Source organism: Argopecten irradians, chromosome 9, assembly GCF_041381155.1.
Source record: "Argopecten irradians isolate NY chromosome 9, Ai_NY, whole genome shotgun sequence".
In the NCBI taxonomy this organism is placed as follows: Eukaryota; Metazoa; Mollusca; class Bivalvia; order Pectinida; family Pectinidae; genus Argopecten; species Argopecten irradians.
The window spans coordinates 29,012,494-29,034,119 of NC_091142.1; the positions used below are offsets into that span (position 1 = coordinate 29,012,494).

The 21,626-nt window shown below is 37.5% G+C and overlaps 1 protein-coding gene across 2 annotated transcripts; it reads right to left on the reverse strand.

Annotated features, from left to right (window-relative positions):
- Positions 1-9,041: 9,041 nt before the first annotated feature.
- On the reverse strand, positions 9,042-20,958 carry LOC138330924 (protein sidekick homolog). 2 transcript variants are annotated; one of them, XM_069278408.1, is made up of 8 exons: positions 20,786-20,958; positions 16,453-16,598; positions 15,110-15,254; positions 14,680-14,787; positions 11,782-11,961; positions 11,410-11,430; positions 10,109-10,289; positions 9,042-9,776 (listed from the first exon to the last, which is right to left on the reverse strand). In XM_069278408.1, the coding sequence occupies exons 2-8, from the start codon at positions 16,519-16,521 to the stop codon at positions 9,404-9,406; spliced, it is 1,077 nt and encodes a 358-aa protein (XP_069134509.1). In that variant the 5' UTR covers positions 16,522-16,598; positions 20,786-20,958; the 3' UTR covers positions 9,042-9,403. The 2 variants fall into 2 exon arrangements, with proteins under 2 accessions (XP_069134509.1, XP_069134508.1); XM_069278407.1 differs by lacking the exon at positions 20,786-20,958 and adding an exon at positions 17,897-18,036.
- Between the last annotated feature and the right edge of the window lie 668 nt (positions 20,959-21,626).

Below are 21,626 nucleotides of genomic sequence, written 5' to 3' on the forward strand. Positions count from 1 at the left end.
AGTGTTTATTTAGTAAAGATAGATTATATAATTTAGTCTTATTTCATTGATAGTAACTGATCACTTGTGGCACACATCAACTTAACTAAATGTACTTAGAAGATTCCAGTACATCATTTATTGTTGAGAACTGCCCAATGAACTAAGCATTTTTCAATTTCTGAATAGCTGTCCCTGTTAACGGAATGACAGGTTTGAAAAAATAATGATAATAAAACTACTCTGGGTTTTAACTGTAAGTAGTAAATGTATAGATTTGTTAGTTTTGAACTAGTCAATTATCATTAGTAAAATATTTCATTTATTTTTGGTAATTTTTACTGACAGTAATCATATAAACTACAAATGATAAAAAATAGATCGAAATATTTACATTTATAAGTAATTGTTAATTAATATTCATGAGTTATAGTGTCAATAATAATGAGAATACCTAAAATTAAATATGCTACATAGTAGAATATAATTGTTTCTGTGAAAAATAAAGTAGTTTTTACTCAGCAAAGTTCTATGCATTTAAAGTAAATGTTCCTGTATATGATTACAGTTAGTGTATTTTCTCCAAAATTGACTGCTATTTTATAGAAGGAAATTTACGGCAAGGTAAAATGATTGATTCTCAGCCAAATAATTATTTTGACCGTATAAGGTTTTGAATTACTGATATTTTGCTTTTACTCTGTGCATTCATTAACAATTGTTTTATTCAATGAATACATTATTGCCATTTGAATGAGATTTTTTTTTATTATTATCCTAGTCTTTTTGATGAAAACTTTTTTATACAAAACCTTACAACGTTAAGAAGTTATTTTTAATTGGATTGTACACTGTATTTAATTAGTAAATTGACAAATCTATTTTGATTTTTTTTTGCACTGAAAAGCATTTAATGTGATTTACATAAGAAATAATCAATTGATATTATATGTATGTGCAATTTATAATCTTATCAGCTTTCCTTTACGAATACATTTGAAGTTAGAGATGGATTTTGTTGGTTTTTAATGGTAGATTGTTGTCTTTGCAAGATACAGAGTTACCTCCCTTGTAGGTAGGTATCCATTGTGACGTCATTATTTTGTAAACCAAATGCATGGCATTTTCTCTGAAAAGTGTGATGTTATGCTCGAAACACATGATGTCAAAATTAATACCTACCTGCAAGGGCAGATAACTCTGTAATACGCTAATACAAAAAAGTTTGGTGGTCTATATACGGTAACATGCAAAAAGTCTTCGTAATTTTTTTATTTTTCCCTATATTTTCTATGTATTTTTACATTTTTTCTTTGATTTTATTGATCTCATCTATTGGCGGATTTTCTCAAAAACTGCATGAAGGAAAATTATGTTTATATTATGAGCTGAAAGTGTAGATAATTTTCTACAAGTATGCGGAATTTGATCAAAATCCGCGCCTAGATCAGATCAGGAAAAATCAAAGAAAAAATGGAAAAAAACCATAATATATATACGGAAAAATAAAAATTACGAAGACTTTTGGCACACGACTGTATTATTCATATTTTATTTAAATTTGAAAGGGTTATTCCATGATTACTTGGGAAAAGATAACTTATCAGGATAATAAAATACCTTAAAGAGTTATACGATGACATGTCATCAATACATGTGGCACCCGTTGTTGGCAATATCAACAATTTTGATGTGTTACAACGTTCCTTTGATGATATCTTGATGAAAATCGCTTTTAATAAGCTACTGACTTTCATTTTGACCTTTGACCTGCATAAAAAACATGCTGCAAAACACACATTCCACAGCACTCACCCTACCTCGTCCCTGCTCACCCTAAACCGTGTTTTTGTGTGATTGTTTATATAGGCAGGTAACTGACATTACTGTCCGCTTTGATGACGTTATTGGACCAGGTGCTCTGCTTTTTATATTCAATTATGCCAAAGTTTGAACTCTTAAACAGCTTACTACCACAGGAAACCAATTACCGACAAACACATCTTTTTGGTCACATTCGTCGTCAGTTTATTTTGATGGAGACAGAATGACAACCTTTACCTTTGTAACATTCTTATTAGTATCCGGTGGACCTAACGGTGGTCTTTTGCTCTTGCTTTACTCTCCGCGTGTCGAGAGGAGATAGTATAAATTCATGAATCTTGAATGGCATATGTATATACGGCCATAGTAGTTCTAAGACTGTAAAAGTAATAATCTGCCAAACGTCATCCTCCTTTCGTTAGTACATAGCTGGCCACGCCCTGTCCACTCATCTTGTATATTCTCACACTAGTTCTTCCTGTTTGAGATCCTGTTTTTAAGATCTTCCTGTATTTTCTATACATTTTCCCTGCTTACGTGTATATATAGGAAAGCATACACAGTATATCGTTAAAAACTGTATGGAAAACAACATTCTTTTGAATTACAATATTTGCTTCAGTGGTTCTACCACTGCCTTTTTCGCACTTCTTAATATAATCTTTCCTTTCTATGGCCGACCACTTCTGTCGGCTGCTTTTATTCTTTGCTGTCCATGGTCAACATTTGCCTTCAGCTCTCCCCAATATTTAATTTCCGTAACCAACCACTTCCTTCTGCTGTTTCCAGTCTTTGCTTTCCATGGCCGACCACTGCCTTCTCAACTTTTTCTTTCCATGGCCGACCACTGCCTTTTCTCTCTTCTCAGTCTTTGTACTCCGGTCGCTTCCTCCTGCTTTCCTCAACTCTTTCTTTCCGTGAGCAACCACTAAAGTTTCGCTATTCTCAATCTTTTATTTTCATGACCGACAATTTCCTTCGGTCCTTTTCAACTATTTTCTTTTCTTTGCAAGACCGACCATTTTCTCCACCTCTTTTTAACTTTTTCTCGTCTTGATTTGGGAATTCTACATCTTTTCTTTCCATGGATAACCACTGATGTTACGCCATTCTCAGTCTTTCTTTTTCAGGTCTTTCAACTTTTCTTTCCAAAACCGACGACTTCCTTCTGCTTCTCTCAACCCTATCTCTTCATTTTCGACCACTGAAGACTCGATCATCTCAATCTTTTCTTTCCGTAGTCAACCACTGCAATTCTCCATCTTTTGGCCTACCACTGCCTCCATCTCCTTTAACCCTTGGTTTCCATGGCCGACCATTGCCTTTTCTCAATCTCCGGTTGACCACTGTATTTTTGAGCTCGTTTCAATCTTTGCTTTCTAGCTTTTCGCATCCCCGGATTGTCAATTGCCAGGATCATCATTTCATGTTTCCAATACTTAAATGTTTTGTGATTATAAGAGCTGCTATTCCGATGTTTGATTACACATGTGTGTGACTACCGTGTCAATATTTATTCATGGTTTATACATTTTCCCTGCTTACATGTATACATAGGAGAGTATACACCGAACGTCGTTATAAACTGTATGGACAGTATTACAATATATGCTTTCCATGGTTGACCGCTGCCTTTTCGCTCTTCCTAATCTTATCTTCCCTTGGCCGACCAATTCAGTCGGCTCTTCAAATTTTGCTGTTCATGGTCGACTTTTGCCTTCAGCTCTTTTCAATCTTTTGTTCCCGTAGCCAACCACCTTCTTCTACTCATTCCAATCTTTGCTTTCCATAGCCGACCACTTCATTAAGATCTTCTCAACCTTTTCTGTTTATGGTAGACAACTGCCTTGTTGCCCTTCTCAGCCTTTTCCTTAACCTCATCTTTCCATGACCAACCATTTCCTTCGTCTCTTTTCAATCTTTCATTCCGTTGCCGACTACTGACGTTTCGCTATTCCCAAGCTTTTTTTCCCGTGAACTACCACGTCTAACGGCTCTTTTCAATCTTCCTATGGCCGACCTTCGCCTTTTCGCTTTTCTCAATTTGCGATCTTTGCCTTTTGCCATTGCCGCTTTTCTCAATTTGCGATCAATCTTTGCTTTCCATTGCCATTGCCGACTACTGCCGTTCCGCTCATCTCAATCTTTGCTTAAGTTTCCATGATCGACCATTGGCTTTTTGCTGTTTTCAATCTTTGCTTTCTAGGTTTTTCGCATTCCAGGATAGTCATGTTTTCAATTCTTGATCGTTCTGCAAGTTTACAGGAGTTACTATTCCGATATTATACAAAAGTATGTCAATATTTGTTCATGTCTACCTCTTTTCTCTACAGATAGTTGTAGGATGATCTTATTCAAGAATGAGCTTATCTCGATTTGGCTGTCATTGTCTATATAGAGTTTATAGCTTTGCAGAAAACATCATATTTGCACGCATGGGATGTTGGTAATCATATCTACGCTACGTCATCCTCCTAAACATCTCAGAGGTTACTATTACTGTCGTTATATCTACCCCTGGACTATATCATAGCAAAACTAAATTAGATAGATTTGGGCCTTTGATGGACATCAAAAGAATCGAATAACCGTATACACTGTATGGCTTTTTGAAGTTGAGCGTCAATATTTGTTATCTTCAAAGAAAGCCTCTCTCTAGACTTGTGATTGGTCAGCTTTTTTATCCTGATCTGACCGAAGGTCAGGATGACCTATTGTCATCGTGTTTCGTCCGTCGTCGTGCGCCGTCCGCCGTCCGCCGTGCGCCGTCCGCCGTGCGCCGTGCGTCGTGCGTAAGACTATTTATACAAAAGCCTACTCCTCCTTAACCCTTGAGCGGATTACATCCATATTTGGTGTGAAACATCATTGGGGAAGGACAATCATATTTTATATAAATGAGCCTGGTCCGACCCCTTGGGGCTGAGGGGTGGGGCCCCAAAAGGGCAAATTTTCTTAATTTTAGCTTTAAAATCCTACTCCTCCTTCATCCTTGGATGGATTTCATCCATATTTGGTGTGAAACATCATTGGGGATGGACAATCATATTTTATATAAATGAGCCTTGTCCGACCCCTAGGGGCTGAGGGGTGGGGCCCCAAAAGGGCAAATTTTCTTAATTTAAGCTTTAAAATCCTACTCCTCTTTCATCCTTGGATGGATTTCATCCATATTTGGTGTGAAACATCATTGGGGAAGGACATTCATATTTTATATAAATGAGCCTGGTCCGACCCCTAGGGGCTGAGGGATGGGGCCCAAAAAAGGGCAAATTTTCTTAATTTTTGCTTTAAAATCTTACTCCTCCTTCATCCTTGGATGGATTTCATCCATATTTGGTGTAAAACATCGTTGGGGAAGGACAATCATATTTTATATAAATGAGCCTGGTCCGACCCCTAGGGGCAGAGGGGCGGGGCTCCAAAAGAGGAAATTTTCTTAATTTAAGCTTTAAAATCCTACTCCTCCTTCATCCTTGAATGGATTTCATCCATATTTGGTGTGAAACATCATTGGGGAAGGACAATCATATTTTATATAAATGAGCCTGGTCCGATCCCTAGGGGCTGAGGGGTGGGGCCCCGAAAGGACAAATTTTCTTAACTTTAGCTTTAAAATCCTACTTCTCCTTCATCCTTGGATGGATTTCATCCATATTTGGTGTGAAACATCGTTGGGAAGAAGGACAATCATATTTTATATAAATGAGCCTAGTCCGACCCCTAGGGGCAGAGGGGCGGGGCTCCAAAAGAGGAAATTTTCTTAATTTAAGCTTTAAAATCCTACTCCTCATTCATCCTTGAATGGATTTCATCCATATTTGGTGTGAAACATCATTGGGGAAGGACAATCATATATTATATAAATGAGCCTGGTCCGACCCCTAGGGGCAGAGGGGCGGGGCTCCAAAAGGGAAATTTTCTTAATTTAAGCTTTAAAATCCTACTCCTCCTTCATCCTTGGATGGATTTCATCCATATTTGGTGTGAAACATCATTGGGAAGGACAATCATATTTTATATAAATGATGTCCGACCCTAGGGCAGAGGGGCGGGGCCCCAAAAGGGCAAATTTTCTTAATTTAAGCTTTAAAATCCTACTCCTCTTCATCCTTGATGGATTTCATCCATATTTGGTGTGAAACATCATTGGGGAAGGACAATCATATTATTATATAAATGAGCCTGGTCCGACCCCTAGGGGCAGAGGGGCGGGGCTCCAAAAGGGGAAATTTTCTTAATTTAAGCTTTAAAATCCTACTCCTCCTTCATCCTTGGATGGATTTCATCCATATTTGGTGTGAAACATCATTTGGGAAGGACAATCATATTTTATATAAATGAAATAGATCCGACCACTATGGGCAGAGGGGCGGGGCCCCAAAAGGGCAAATTTTCTTAATTTAAGCTTTAAAATCCTACTCCTCTTTCATCCTTGGATGGATTTCATCCATATTTGGTGTGAAACATCATTGGGGAAGGACATTCATATTTTATATAAATGAGCCTGGTCCGACCCCTAGGGGCTGAGGGATTGGGCCCAAAAAAGGGCAAATTTTCTTAATTTTAGCTTTAAAATCCTACTCCTCCTTCATCCTTGAATGGATTCCATCTATATTTGGTGTAAAATATCATTGGGGAAGGACAATCATATTTTATATAAATGAGCCTGGTCCGAACCCTAGGGGCTGAGGGGTGGGGCCCCGAAAGGGCAAATTTTCTTAATTTTAGCTTTAAAATCCTACTTCTCCTTCATCCTTGGATGGATTTCATCCATATTTGGTGTGAAACATCGTTGGGGAAGAAGGACAATCATATTTTATATAAATGAGCCTGGTCCGACCCCTAGGGGCAGAGGGGTGGGGCTCCAAAAGGGGAAATTTTCTTAATTTAAGCTTTAAAATCCTACTCCTCCTTCATCCTTGAATGGATTTCATCCATATTTGGTGTGAAACATCATTGGGGAAGGACAATCATATTTTATATAAATGAAATAGATCCGATCACTATGGGCAGAGGGGCGGGGCTCCAAAAGGTCAAATTTTCTTAATTTAAGCTAGATCCTACTCCTCCTTCATCCTTGGATGGATTTCATCCATATTTAGTGTAAAACATCATTGGGGAAGGACAATCATATTTTATATAAATGAGCCTGGTCCGACCCCTAGGGACAGAGGGACGGGGCCTAAAAAGGGGAAATTTTCTTAATTGAAGCTTAAAAATCCTACTAGTCCTTCATCCTTGGATGGATTTCATCCATATTTAGTGAAACATCATTGGGGAAGGACAATCGCATTTTATATATGAGTCTGGTCCGACCCCTAGGGGCTGAGGTGTGGGGCCCCAAAAGGGCAAATTTTCTTAATGTTAGCTGGCCCACTTCCTGTTTTCAGATTTTGGTCTCAAATCTCAATGAAAATTGGTCTATAGGGGTTTAAATTAATGCCGAACAACATGCAAACATTTTCATTAAGTCTTTGGTTTTCCAAGATGGCCGCTGGCCCACTTCCTGTTTTCAGGTTTCAGTCTCCAATCTCAAGGAAAATTGGTCTATAGGGGTTTTAATTGATTCTGAAGGGGAACTTTAGGTGAGGACAATCATATTTTATAAAGGACCGAGCTAAGACCCATGGGGATAGTATGGCGGATGTCCAAAATGGAAGCTTTGCTGAAATTTGGCTTTAAAATCCGTAAATGGGTTACAACCATATGTGGATGAAGGGCTACCAAGTTTGTTCAAGAATGACATTTACCTATTTCAGAAACTTACATATTCAACTAAGGAGTTCCTTGTATTGTTTATATTAATCGTTAACCAATACTTTATACTGTGACTTTGTTGTTTTGTGCAATGAGTCAGATGACCGTTAAGGCCCATCTCTAGACTTGTGATTGGTCAGCTTTTTTATCCTGATATCCTTTCGTTTAGGATGTAATGATGGTAATAGTAACCATTGGAATATCAACATTAACGCTATATCTATATGTGTAGATTGACATGGTTGTTAAGTTCCAAGGCCGTCCCTCTTACCTTCCTTACAATACTGTTATCATAACATTTTACGGGTGTTCCGAGTGCTGATACAAAAGTACATGAACTGGCCACGGCTGCTTTAGTCTTAATCTTGAATCGTAGATACTTTCAGTAAATGGGAAAATTCTCCCAGCCGCAACCTCCCAGGGTAAATTTCGACACTCCTCAGGAATACACCAATCTTCGAGATAAAAAAACTTGTCGTACTTTCAGTAAACGAAAAACTTTTTTTTTCACAATGAAGTCGCAATATCCCAGGGGAAATTCCTACACTTTCCATGAATAGATAAATCGAACATTGTAAGATTCTTGTTTATGGATCCCGATCGTTGTAGCCATTCTTGCCTCCTACTAAATGGATGGCCAAGGTTTGACAGCTTTCGTGAGATCCATATTCTTTCATGCGATACATACATTTATTAAGCATCTTCGATAGCAAAGGGTCACAATCCATCTACTCTTTTTCTGAAGAGTAATAGGCGGATTGTACGATCAAAAAGAATAGGCGGACCGCATGATCAAAAAGGAGTAGGCGAACCGCACGATCAAAAAGGAGTCGGCGGACCGCACGATCTGAAAGGAGTAGGCGGACCGCACGATCTGAAAGGAGTAGGCGAACCGCACGATCAAAAAGGAGTCGGCGGACCGCACGATCAGAAAGGAGTAGTCGGACCGCACGATAAGAAAGGAGTTGGCGGACCGCACGATCAGAAAGGAGTAGGCGGACCGCACGATCAGAAAGGAGTAGGCGGACTTCACGATGAAAAAGAGTAAGTGAACTGCACGGATCGTAACCCTTGGATAGTGATGGTTAACATCACCTATATAATTGGCTTATTGAGGAACTTGTAATATTCTGATTTCCTTTTCTGATAGTATACAATTACAGGTACGACGTTAAGGGAAGAACTTAAGTTGAAATTATCCTACTGCAAATGGATGGATGAAAAGCTACGTGACACTTTAGCCAGAATTGCTATTTCTGATTATGTCTTCTGGGTGAACAATCAATGCTTACAACGAACTCCTTTTTTCGTTTTCTCTACGAAATGGAAATGGTCAGTGGCTAAGTGACTGGGAAAATCATAGTCAGCCTTGATATTTCGTTTGATTTGCCTCTACCCAGTCGTCTTTAAACCAAGTGTAGGATAAAATCAACACATAACATTTGAATTTGATATAAAACGAACAAAAATATGCGCGATGAAGCTTTAACTGAAAACTTAACTTTATTCTTGATACAACTTCAAGTACGTGGGTTGCATCTGTTGAAATAAACTATTTTATTGAGTGTTTAGTTTGATCACGTGTTCAGACCGAACTCCAAATTTCACTTATCACTATGAAATCGCAAGAATTCCTTCGGCTACGGCACAACTTAACCCGTGAATTGAAATAGTGGAAAAAAACTGCACTCATAATAATAGAGTTAAAATTAAAAGGAATGGCATCATTATATTATTTGCATTGTAACCAATTATTGTGGAGAATACATTTTCCTGACATGATCACAGCTATATTCTGAGCTAAGTCTTTCTTCACACTTTCTTTATGGGTTTAGTGGAATCAGATAAAGCCTTCGTCATCTTCAATCACAAGATCTGCGTCCTTATTTCCTGGTTTTGAATCTGTAGCTCCACTTGTGCTTGGTGCAGGATTGCTCACTGGTTTCGGCGTCGGTTTTGCGATAGCGCCGACACGTGGTATAAATGTTGAAGGAGGTGGAAATGGTGCTGATACTTCGTCCTCCTCATCGTTTATATCCCCTGGGGCAGGGCTTGACAACCAGACATCACGCGTTGTGACCTGTCCACCACTCGGCTTACGTGATTTGTTATTTCTGTAATTATCATCGTCATCACTGCCGCTATCGAAATCGTCAAAAGGTTCTACTCGCGAACCACCTCCACCACCACCACCACCACCACCACCGCCAACACTGAAAAACAAAACGTACACGAAATGTATAGAATATTTACATAGAAATAGTTAAAATTAAAATTTATGTAATTATGTATACCTTTGAAGTACATATTTGTACTTCATTTTCATATAAAACAAAAACTATTTATTTTATGGTCCAATCTGTAAATAAGAAGTTAAGACACTTTGAAGATCACCTGCAAAGCTTCTTCTGCTAATTTATTCGGGTTTTTTCTTCTTCTAGGAAGTGTCGACAGGTATCGATTTTATGGTAATTGCAACAGCTCGGAGAAATATATCATTGAAGATTGTCGGGAATTTCTCCGAGATTTTACGATTGCTACTTACCCTGCGGCAGCACCAGCGCCGGTCGCTGCGCCACCGCTACAACAACATGCAATGCCAAAGATGAGAGCAAATATACCAAAGAAGCCGATGACGCCCATATAGATTGTGCAGGGCATGCCATTCCAGCCAATCTCGATTACACCCGGGATCATTTCATAGCAAAAATATTTCTTCTCTTCCTCTGTAACACAAAACATACCACATAGAAGAAATATTCCTTCTCCCTTGTGATCGAATAGCAGAAATAATTCTTCTCTTCTTTAGAAATACAAAATATGCCACATAGCAGAAATACTTCTCATCTTCCCCTGTAATAACAAAACACGCCACATAACATAGATATTTCTTCTCTGTAGTACAAAATGTACTGATGTACCGTTATTATACAAAGAGGAGAACATAATGTTCAGAAATATACTTTAAAACATTTTTAAATGCATATTCGCAAAGATTTTGCGTAGTGGCATGTGCTTCCTTCATTGGGGGATATATTTGGCATGCCTCTTACATAGTGTTTTTCACTCCTTAATCAATTCCTCATCGTCAATATCCTGCGTGACAGAGTATGTGAGGTACCCTCGGTCTAAAGCGTATCGAGGATTTATAAGTGAGAAGGATTCGTGACTGTCTCTTTACATTACTAAACATCACGCGAGATGCCTATGAACCGGGGATAAAAACCTTTTTTCTCAACAAATACTTATCTTATCGAATCAAACGAAACACCAATGTAAAGTTTATTAAATTTCACAACGTTTATCACCTGCTTTAAGAACGGAAGATTTAGAGGATATGTCTTAAATTTTCGTTTAAAAAAACGACAGCTCATGAAATGACGGCCTGCTTCAGAAAGTAAGACGGTAACCCTCGCACCCGCAAGCTACATCAAAGGCTGACCCGGCGGATATCAAAGGAAAACAGTCGTCGCCCAACGTCACGGTCAGTGCACAAACACAAAAGCGTCTGCCTTGGACTTCCCCAAAGTCTAGTGTCACTTATCCTTCTCATATACGTCCTTGAGCGTATCGATGGAGACTTTATAACCGGGACCATTCGGATGTATAAGAATTACTTCCCTTCGTTGTATTTCGTCAGTACTGAGTGAAACGAAGGGAAGTAACTCTGATAAATCGGAATGCACCAGGATATATTGTAGAAGTAATGCCATCATGTTTCACCAATTTGCTCGATTTCCGATAATGACATAATTTTGGAATACTTTATTTCTAAAATTCTGCTTTTAAACAAATACTTTTTTCACATCCATATTGATACCATTTTAACAGATTTACTCAACTTACCTGGTGCGGTTGTTACTGGCCCTGTAAAATAAAATTAAAAAAAAGATAAAATGATATTGTTTTTAGAACCAATGACATAGACTCATTTATACATTCTTGTCAGAACCGATAAAACAAATTATTAAAACAATCATTTTGTCCGTGCCTTCACACAAAAAGAGTCGTATCCATACATGCATCTATTCATAATAGATGTCTTTAAAAATCAGGACATAGAATAGGTTTAATTTTTATCTTTTCTCATTTTTTTGTAGAATCCTTAAATTGGACGTCAAATGTCATCGCGTAATTTACGACTATAAATGGAACCATGCATATTCATAATGAGATTTCCGGATACGAATCGGTTTTTTTTTATATTGAACGACATACCCCATGTTTTGTCGATGTCAGTAGTTTGTGGACCGTCCCCCACGGATGTGTAAGCTAAGACGCTAACAACATACTTGGTGTCATAATCAAGATTACTAATAACGTAATTGAAAGTGGCGTTGCTGACGTCAACAGTTTGTGGTGTCCAATTATTCAGAGCGAAGTAAACAATCTTGTAACCTGTGAAATACAAAAGCTTATTAATCATTTAGTAATTGCAAATTTCTAAAAGGTATATCAAAACACGTCAATTAAAACAGAATATGAAATTGTGGATTTTGAACATGCAGTTTTCGTTTTGAGTACACATTTTTATCGACTCCTATATCGGAACTTAATTTTAAAAAAAAATATCAGCGTTTGTCTCTTTGATCGTATCCGCACGTGGCGTTGAAGTTTGTTAACGCTTCATTTCAAAATTATAGAAATGAAAGTAATCTTTGGGAGCATAGGATCGGGGAAGTTTGCATGCTCCAAGGAGAAAGTGGAGAAAAATCTGAGGAAACCCACAGTGATCCTAGGAGAGGAGAAAATCTGGCAGAGAACACAAAGATAAGAGATCTAGAGGCCGAAGAGCCAACAGAGGCATATGACGAGAGCGAGCCAAAGCTTTGTGAGGTTCGCAAAATTTTCAAGAAGGTACGAACAGGATCAGCACCATGAACCAACGGAGAACCATTAAGGGTTTACAAGAACTACCCAGGACTGTTGAGAAGGTTATGACTTTTGTTTAGGAACGTATGGAGAAGGTGGCGTTTTGGCAGAGAGCTGGATTTATAGCAGAGGGCTGCTTTTTACCAAAGGAAGGATACTAAAAACCAATCAGCCAGTTCAGGACCATATCTTTGCTGAATGTGGAGAAAATGTCATGTTAGCCATCTCAGCAAAGCGATGGACGAAGTACATGCTGGACAACAAATACAAAGACAATTTAGTGCAAAGGGAGACATTCCAGGCGTATCTAGATGTCTGGAACACACCAGCGTACTGACCCAAACAATCAGGGAAGCAAGGGAAAACAAGGTCGATGTTGCCCTGGCTCGACCTGCCTAATATATGTGGATGGTTCCATACCACACAAACTAGAAGAGATGACGACGGAAAAGTATCATGTGCCCGAGAAGTTGAGAATTCTTCTCAAGGATAAGTTTAACAGATTCCAGATGCGCCTCACTATAGGAGACTACGCAACAGCTTGGAAGAGACTGGAGGTCGGGATCACAGGGACTTGTAACGTAGGTTGTGAGAAAGTCTGCTGTGTATACATGTGTACTATATACTATATAAAAGGACAAGGGAACCAACGACTCGCTTGGAAGAGGTACACCTGCCTCTACAAAAGTCGCCCGTATTCCGTCAAACATGGATAAATATGTACATATTTAATACCAATATATTCTTAAATAAATTTTCGACATGGAAAACACAACTTCAAACACGAATTAATATATTAACATACCTTTATTTCACTATGAACGTGGAAAATGCAGTCAGATATCACCGATGTCGTTTTGCCTGTCCACTGAAATCTAGGTTAAACACGTTTGTGTAGATATTGTGTACCCCATACCCGGACCCGGACCGGAAACACCATATACCCGGTGTCTGTACACTAAAAGCTACAATATTAGTACAACATTAGAGCCTCAATTTAAGTTAGATTCTTCAATTAATGATACATGCATCTCAAATAAAGGTTCTTCTAAGAACCTTAACCGTGAAACTTAATTTATACAGAGTCTGAGTACAGAATTTCAGTGCAGTATCGGGTAAGGGCGAGTACACGAAAAAGGTACCCATCATCAATTACAAAATGGCGGATTATACGAACAAGAGTCGAGTGCTGGATAAAAAAAGTGTGATTCATCGCTTAGCTGTTGGATTGGATTAATGAAAGAGTTATCAGAGATAGCCTATTTGTATTTGCAATGGGAAAATATCACCAGAAAGTGAAATGAATGCATACAAAATTTGTTACAAGGGAATATGAGTGCTTTTGACCTAGATTTCAGTGGACAGGCAAAACGACATCGGTGATATCTGACTGCATTTTCCACGTTCATGGTGAAATAAAGGTATGCTAATATATTAATTCGTGTTTGAAGTTGTGTTTTCCATGTCGAAAATTTATTTAAGAATATATTGGTATTAAATATGTACATATTTATCCATGTTTGACGGAATACGGGCGACTTTTGTAGAGGCAGGTGTACCTCTTCCAAGCGAGTCGTTGGTTCCCTTGTCCTTTTATATAGTATATAGTACACATGTATACACAGCAGACTTTCTCACAACCTACGTTACAAGTCCCTGTGGTCGGGATTGCCACTGGGTGCACGATATCTGCCATACTCTTTGCAGCAGCGTTGGACTTGATCATTAATGCTGTTGAGAAGATGAGTAGGGGTCGTACCTGTCAACAGACAGTAGGCGACCACCAACCAGAGCTTTTATGGATGACGGTAACTACAAAGACAGCGGTAGAAAGAAGGAAGACCCTCAGAGATCCAGAATATATGATCACTTGGGCCCGCATGAAGTTCAAACCAGTCAAGTGCCGGAGTCTCGTTCTAAAAGCAGGCAAGGTAAAAGAGCCTTGGCAAGTGGTTTGATGTTTCACTGAATGGCAGAGACAGTGTGGTACGTAGAAATGAAGAAGCAGCCAGAGGAATGGATTAAGGCAGTTGAGAAGACTGGAACTCCCAGGGAAGTTCAAGGCCTGGATATACCAGCATGGCGTACCACCCAGACTTTTGTGGCCATTGGTCGTCTACGAATTGTACAGAAGTCAAGAACTGTCATGGGTTCCCCACATTTCATCACATGCTCATTTATACTTGTCATATTATTCCACAATGCCATATTAATGGCCTATTATGGAGATTTTCAAATACTTACCAAGAAGTACGCCATTCCTGTATATTTCTTCAACCTCATCCCAAACAACATCCACTTCCGAGTACGATATCCCGGTAGCGTTCACAAGAGGTGGAGCACCATCAGGGGCTAGGGATAAATATGTGTGCTTATGGTGATAATGCTATGGATACAAAACATTGACTTGGTAATCGTCATATACATGACAGTGACCATAATAGGATACATCTTAATTATATGTATAAACCATCACTAATTTTCAGATTACTGCGGTGCTAATAATATTTAGGCAGTAATGTACGTTTTCGCAGTTTATATTTATTTTCTCAGTACATTACGTACAATACATTTACCTGTATATGATAAAGCATACAATGAACTTGTAATAATCGGAGCGAATACTGGATGCACCTTATATGGTTGTGCGCGTCATTTGATGAGAGGTACATACCATCTGTCATAGATTTACAATCCAGGGTGACATCAGCCTCGTTCCCGCTGGCAGTGTAACAATGCAGGTTTGCTGTGTAGACAGCATATTTCCCCACGCCATACACTGTATAGGTCTGCACCAAGTAACCAGGGATGTCGACTTGCTGTAATTTAATAGATAACTACGGTTACAATGTATACAGAATGTATTTCTGTACTGGTCTTTTCATTTTCACAATTCATCTTTTTTATCACCTCCTTTAGTGGAATATACAGTCGGAGCTACCTTTCCGGCACTTAGAACTTAAATAAGACACATCTTACATATCACATCTAGTATTTATTGGTCAACTGATGCCGTTAGGACAAGCACCAACAAACAAACTGAATGATCGAAAACAATGTAACTTGTTGTGAAATCCTCGACCTGTTGTGGAAAGTTAAACTGATATTTATGAACATCAGAGATATATTGTCTGACTAAAAAGTACGGGTATTTCACAGGTTGTTGGGCTCACTGTAAGTGTATGAATTAATGAAGAGGCACTGTTAATCTTTTGATTGTAGATAGTGCTATGCTGGGGAAATGTTTGACCTGTACGTACCAGGAACTGGATGATATGTAGACTGTTCAACAAAACAACAGTGTACTTTCCGAGATATTATCGACCTGTAGACCATCTGACAGGAAATAAGCATACCTACTTAACTCATCGCTCAGAGCCTATCTCATTTTGCCTTCTTTTACTTCTAGACCATATACATCGTATCTTCCGTTTACTCGATTTGTAGCTAGCTCTTCCTTTTATGAGGTGGAAGAGATCTACTGAAAAGAAGTAAGCGTTCTTACCGCGAAATCGTCAACATTTACATTGTATACTGTCTGACCGGAAGTTAGTGTACTAACAGGAAAGTCATTGACCTGGTTACCATCTGACCGGAAATTTGCGTACTTACCGTTAAGTTATCGAAATGTATAGAACATCAGACCCCAAGTTAGCGTACGTACCGGGAAGTTACCGACATTAAGGCCATCTTAACGGAAGTTATAGCGCACTGAACGGGAAGTTATCGATCTAAAAACCATATGACCGGAAGTTATAGCGTACTTGATCATTTGACCGGAAGTTAGCGTACTTATCGGGAAGTTATCGATCTAAAAACCATGCATATGATCGGAAGTTATAGCGTACTTACCAGGAAGTTACATTGTATCAACCTGAAGACCATATGACCGGAAATAAGTGTCCTTACCGGGAAATTATCAATCTTGAGACCGTCTGACCCGAAGTTAATGTACTTACCGGGAAGTTATATATATATCGATCTAAAAACCATATGACCGGAAGTTGGTGTACTAACCGGGAAGTTATCAACCTGGAGACCGTCTGACCGGGAGATGGTAAGATGATAGCCCTGTACCTGACTCATGGGGTCGTTTGGCCTCACCCAAGTGAAAACAAAGGTCGTTGAGTTGGTGGAGGTGCATGCAAAATTAGACGGAATAACTGAAAATATAAAAAAATACAACTATTTCCATATATGGTGTGATCCGTTAAAAATGTAATTTTATTAACGGATCACACCATATATGGAAATATTTGTTCGTCTTATCTAACAAAAATATTTTTCGTGTCACCTATGTGCCGTCGTCGTCCGGTCATCTACGTAGCTATAAAAAGAACCTCAACATTAGATATAATCTACACAGTATTTGGACCTATCCTCGTTTATGGGATCTGGGATTTTGGGTGAAAATTCTTCTTCTATTTGTGACGTATATCTGCTATCCTATTTGCTAATGCTTTTTCTGGTTTACAAGTTTGAATAAGGAATGATGCAGTTGCTAGGTATTGATCGTATGTCGGTGTTTTTTTTCTGTGGACACTCCGATTTTCCCCGTCTCCTTAACCTGCAGACATGTGCTTAAACGAACATGACTGAATGTTAAAGGAATATTAAAAATAAAAGGTTATGAATCGATGATTTCTTTTTATTTTCTTAATAAAGACATCAGTAGAATTTTATGAACACTTGTAAGTTTGTAACATTTAGCATCTTCTCGCAAGGATCATTAATTCAAACTTTTTTTTTACTCCAAATAATGACAGTTTCAATCGTCCATAAATGCGAATTGAAAATTGTAAAATTAAATTGTTTGAAATTGAAAATTGTACTGCCTCTCTTCATTAATCTCGGAACTTTTATTTTCCCGGATAATATAATTTTGTACCAGTTGCTCTTACATTTGCCTAGTTGATTCTAGTAATTCTAGTTATGCAGAAGCAAATGACCATCGTCATTATTCTCTTACTGAGTTTAAAATGCTTGTAAAATAAATGAAATATTTCCGACTCAATTTACTTGGAGTGTCATTAATTAGTTTGAAAACCATACAAACCGATCGCTATAGACCGACTTCCGTTGGGTGGCCGTTATATCGTATTAAGTATCAATGATATCACTATAGTTTACTATATTCATAAGAAATTTAGCTATATTCGCTATTTCGACGAGATTTATATCGAAACTTACTGATATTGTTCATGTTGTTCATATTGTATATTTATTTTACGAGTGGCCAATGTTACTTAGGTTTTTATCTTATCGCAGATAAAACTGATAAGTTCTCTTTATGTAAATTATATTTCAGAAAACAATTCTATCCAAAGATATATTTTAGTACTGGTTTATATAAACTTTAATGTAATTTACATTTTTAGGATGAATATTTATATTCTAAAGTCATCAGAAGACCTGTGTACTGCTTAAATTATAAACCCCATAAAATTTAATAGATACTTACATTGTCCAAAGGCCGGAACAAAAAATCCAAAAATCACCATAAACACGCCGAAAACATCCATCTTATTGATCTATATTTAAGAATGTCCCAATTTATCAATAATAAATTTCGTCTTTTTTTAAATCTTGTAACCTCGATCACTTCGGTCTACCCCATATTTGAGACTACCAGACACTCTGTGAAGTAATATATATATATTTATATATAATCTACGGCTTACACTCATTAAGCACGGTTAACTTGAAAAATATTTTCGATTCAAAAACATTTTGTATTTCCTTTCAAATTAAACGCTTTCACCGCGTAAGACATTCTGTAGCACCATGCGCTTTCATAGGTAAATTATATGAATTTTTAAAATATCACTTTTGTAAGTGATAAATCATTTTATTAAGATCAGGGTAAATTTGACCATTTTGAAATGTTATTTGATGAGCCGCCAATCTAGTTTGGCAAATTAGCAAATCTTTTCTAAACGGATTATCGCTCTGAAATAGGTTTACTTGTACTTGGTGTGGTCGGCATAAGGAACACGCCTTCACCGTGACGGCTTTTAAATTTAAAACTGGAAATAAGTTCGCGAATACTACACTTTAATACAGCGAAAGATGATGTAACTTATCATGATCAATAGAGAAGATCCGTCTCCATGAAAAAAACCACCTTGGACTTAGCCAATCATTAATGGCGTAACTTTTTATTTCGTCATCTTTGATTGGCTAAGTCTGAACTTAAGACAATGATGGGCTTAAGATTGTTTCATGATTTTGATGTTCATGCATTCAACACTAATTATGTATATACATGTATAGGGGTCAAAGAAGTAATATCAACAGGATTTTCCAGATGACACGGGATCCTATCAAACGTAAGTCTGTAGGATAGGAATTACTTCAAATGGTAAATATGGGACAAAGAAGTAATTCCAACCGTGTGGACAAAAAATAGTCAAATTTTCGAGGCGATCACACAAAACGAACACAATATTATGATAATATACGTAATATGATACGAATAGTAATACGGAACAATGAAAGTAGACATATATACATATATATATATAGTTGGAAAAATGATATTTTCAACTCTTCGAAATGGACCAATTACAAAAACTGTAAATCATTTTTCCTCCACGTATGTTTGTAAATACTCTGAATTTGAATGGTGTTGATAAAGGTATGAATATATCGATCGTGAAAATAACACCACCACGAACGATTTTTACAAACAAATAGAGAAGGTATTCACGATTACAGTATTCATTTCACTTTTTTTCCCTTTTACTTTCAAAGTTGTCATCTCCGGAGAGACATAATTATTTAATACTTTCGAAATTACCATTTAGACTTTTACTCACAGCGTAATGCATAATGCATTCTGAAGATTAACCTTGGATTGGTATTTAATTAATACGTTACGTTAGTTAGTTTTTGTGTTAATCCAGTATACACGTAAGGTGTTCAAATACTAATCTGGAACTGTTTAAGTGTCTGCTATTTATATTGATTACAAAGCATGACTTATATCATTTACATGTCGGTAAGAATTATGAGTTTCGAAATGGAATGAAAAATGATTTATGCGATTTGTAAAAGTCTCTAGTGTAGACACAGATAAATAGTATCTCTATATGGCATGTCGAATGAATATAACGTTTGTAAATAATTGTTTTGTCTTCTATTAGATGATGAAAAAAACAAAGAAAAAAAAATCATAAAATTATATATTACTTTAAAAACATCATGTGAAGTGACAATGTATTTCCTTCTCCCGATTGGTTCTCACACCATTTTCCCTTTTAGATTGATTTATTTTAATTTTGAATACTTATCCACCATTATCATCCATGGTGTTAACTCCGCAACATAAGTGAAATAGTGGTCCTTGATGCGAAATCGTTTACATTTACAAGTGGATAGGTACAAGTGTAAGTAATGAAGTCTTTGTCTTCGTGTTTAACAAGGATTTATAAGTCATATATGTCCTTGGTGTTAAAGAAGCTTAATTTTAACCCGTTTTCTGACCGATGGTGTATATTGTCCAGTATAACTGACCATGACCATTTACTGACCAGGGAGTGTACAGTGGGTCAGTAACTGGCCTAATAACATCGTTCTGATTGAACCTTGACCAAAGCTTGACCAAATTTAGTACTTAGTGCCCTGTTTCACAACTCGTGATAATTGATTTTCCGCTATGCAGTGTTCTATATATATAAGAAATCATTTAAATGCCAATAACCTATAAAAGGGTTGAGTTTTGTTTCTGCCATTTAATTTTCAATTTAAAGTTTTCGTTGGTAGACGAAGACCAGAGTACCCGTAGAAAATTCACCGCGATATTTAAACGCGTAGACTTAGTCATTATGGTCTTACACGAGTGTCCTTTAAAAATTCCCTTTGTGTGTACCATCCTCGCTATATCCGCCTTTCCCCCTGGACTTTGCCATAGCTAAACTGAAGGCTCTGTGTGCGAGAACAAAAGAAACATTTATCAAAGGCCATGAGCAAACACCCTCGGAAACCCAGTGTCTAAACTCCACTATGCTCCGTTCATACTACCGTAGCCCTAACATCAACAAGAATTTCATATCGCGCAATATGAAGAGTAAACATACATTGGATCAGAAACATAACGATTGGCAACTCCGCCATTTTTACGGTTAATAGATCGGCAGATGTACCTCTGTATGTGCTTAGGGGTTTTGGGATACCCTGCCTCCACTCCGTCCCCGGCAGGGTATGAATTCCACCCCATTGCCGATAGTGTTGCAAGCCCCGATGTGATCCACATCGGGCACTTTGAGGCTGACTAAAATATATTTTTCGGGTAATATTCATATGTAACTGTATTGTTCCGACAAAAATGATCAATTTTCAATTCACAAACCTTTCGATTATAATGTTTCATCAACTATTAGTGGTAAAATCCAAGGCAAACACAACACACACATAATTCTGTTCAAATACGCCGCCATGTTTGATTTACCGGAAACTGTGACGAAATGAAACACTCAACAGGTAAAATGTTTTGAAGTTTTAAAAAAGCCAACAAACTAAGAATAAAACTTGTGAAACTGAACAAATGTAAGTATTATTTGGAATTTAGCGAAAAGAACGTTTAAAATTCATGTTAAAAACTCTGTGACATTATATTTCTTTCGTAGTGAAAATTTGTAGGTCATTCCATATATGGTACTTGGTACCATATTTGGAGTGCGAGACTTTCTAACGAGAAGCATCATGGCGGCCAAGTGAACCGTGTCGGAGATGCGAGCCATTCAAATGTGCTTACAAACATAATTTAGACATGGAGGTGGGTAAATAAATGATCATTTTATGTTAAAAATGTTTGATGTAGTTGAATTTAATTACAAATTTACATGACACACGTGAAATGTAACATTTTCACCGCTGGATGTTTTGCAACACTACGGTCAATGGGATGGAATCGTAGCTCTGACGACGACCATCTGTCAGAAATCGTCCGTCCGTCGTTCAGAGCTACGTCATCGCAGCTACCTCTGTATGTGCTTAGGGGTTTTGGGATAAACTCTTAAATAGTTAAATACAGCAGAATAACTTTGATATGTTATAAAAGTTAAGTAATTTTCGAATGGTTTGAGTACAATTTTGTATAGAAAAAATGTTTAACTTATATATTAATAGAACAAAATGCAATTCCGGTTTTGAATGTCTGATTTTCGAAAAAAAAAACATTTAAAACTGCT

Coding starts and splice junctions, on each gene's coding strand:
- LOC138330924 (XM_069278407.1), bottom strand. CDS start 17,957: ATGGATGTTTTCGGCGTGTTTATGGTGATTTTTGGATTTTTTGTTCCG. Junction 16,599..17,896: donor TGTTCCGGCCTTTGGACAAT/GTAAGTATCTAT, acceptor TTATATTTTCAG/TTATTCCGTCTAATTTTGCA. Junction 15,255..16,452: donor TCCAGGTTGATAACTTCCCG/GTTAGTACACCA, acceptor ATTAAATTACAG/CAAGTCGACATCCCTGGTTA.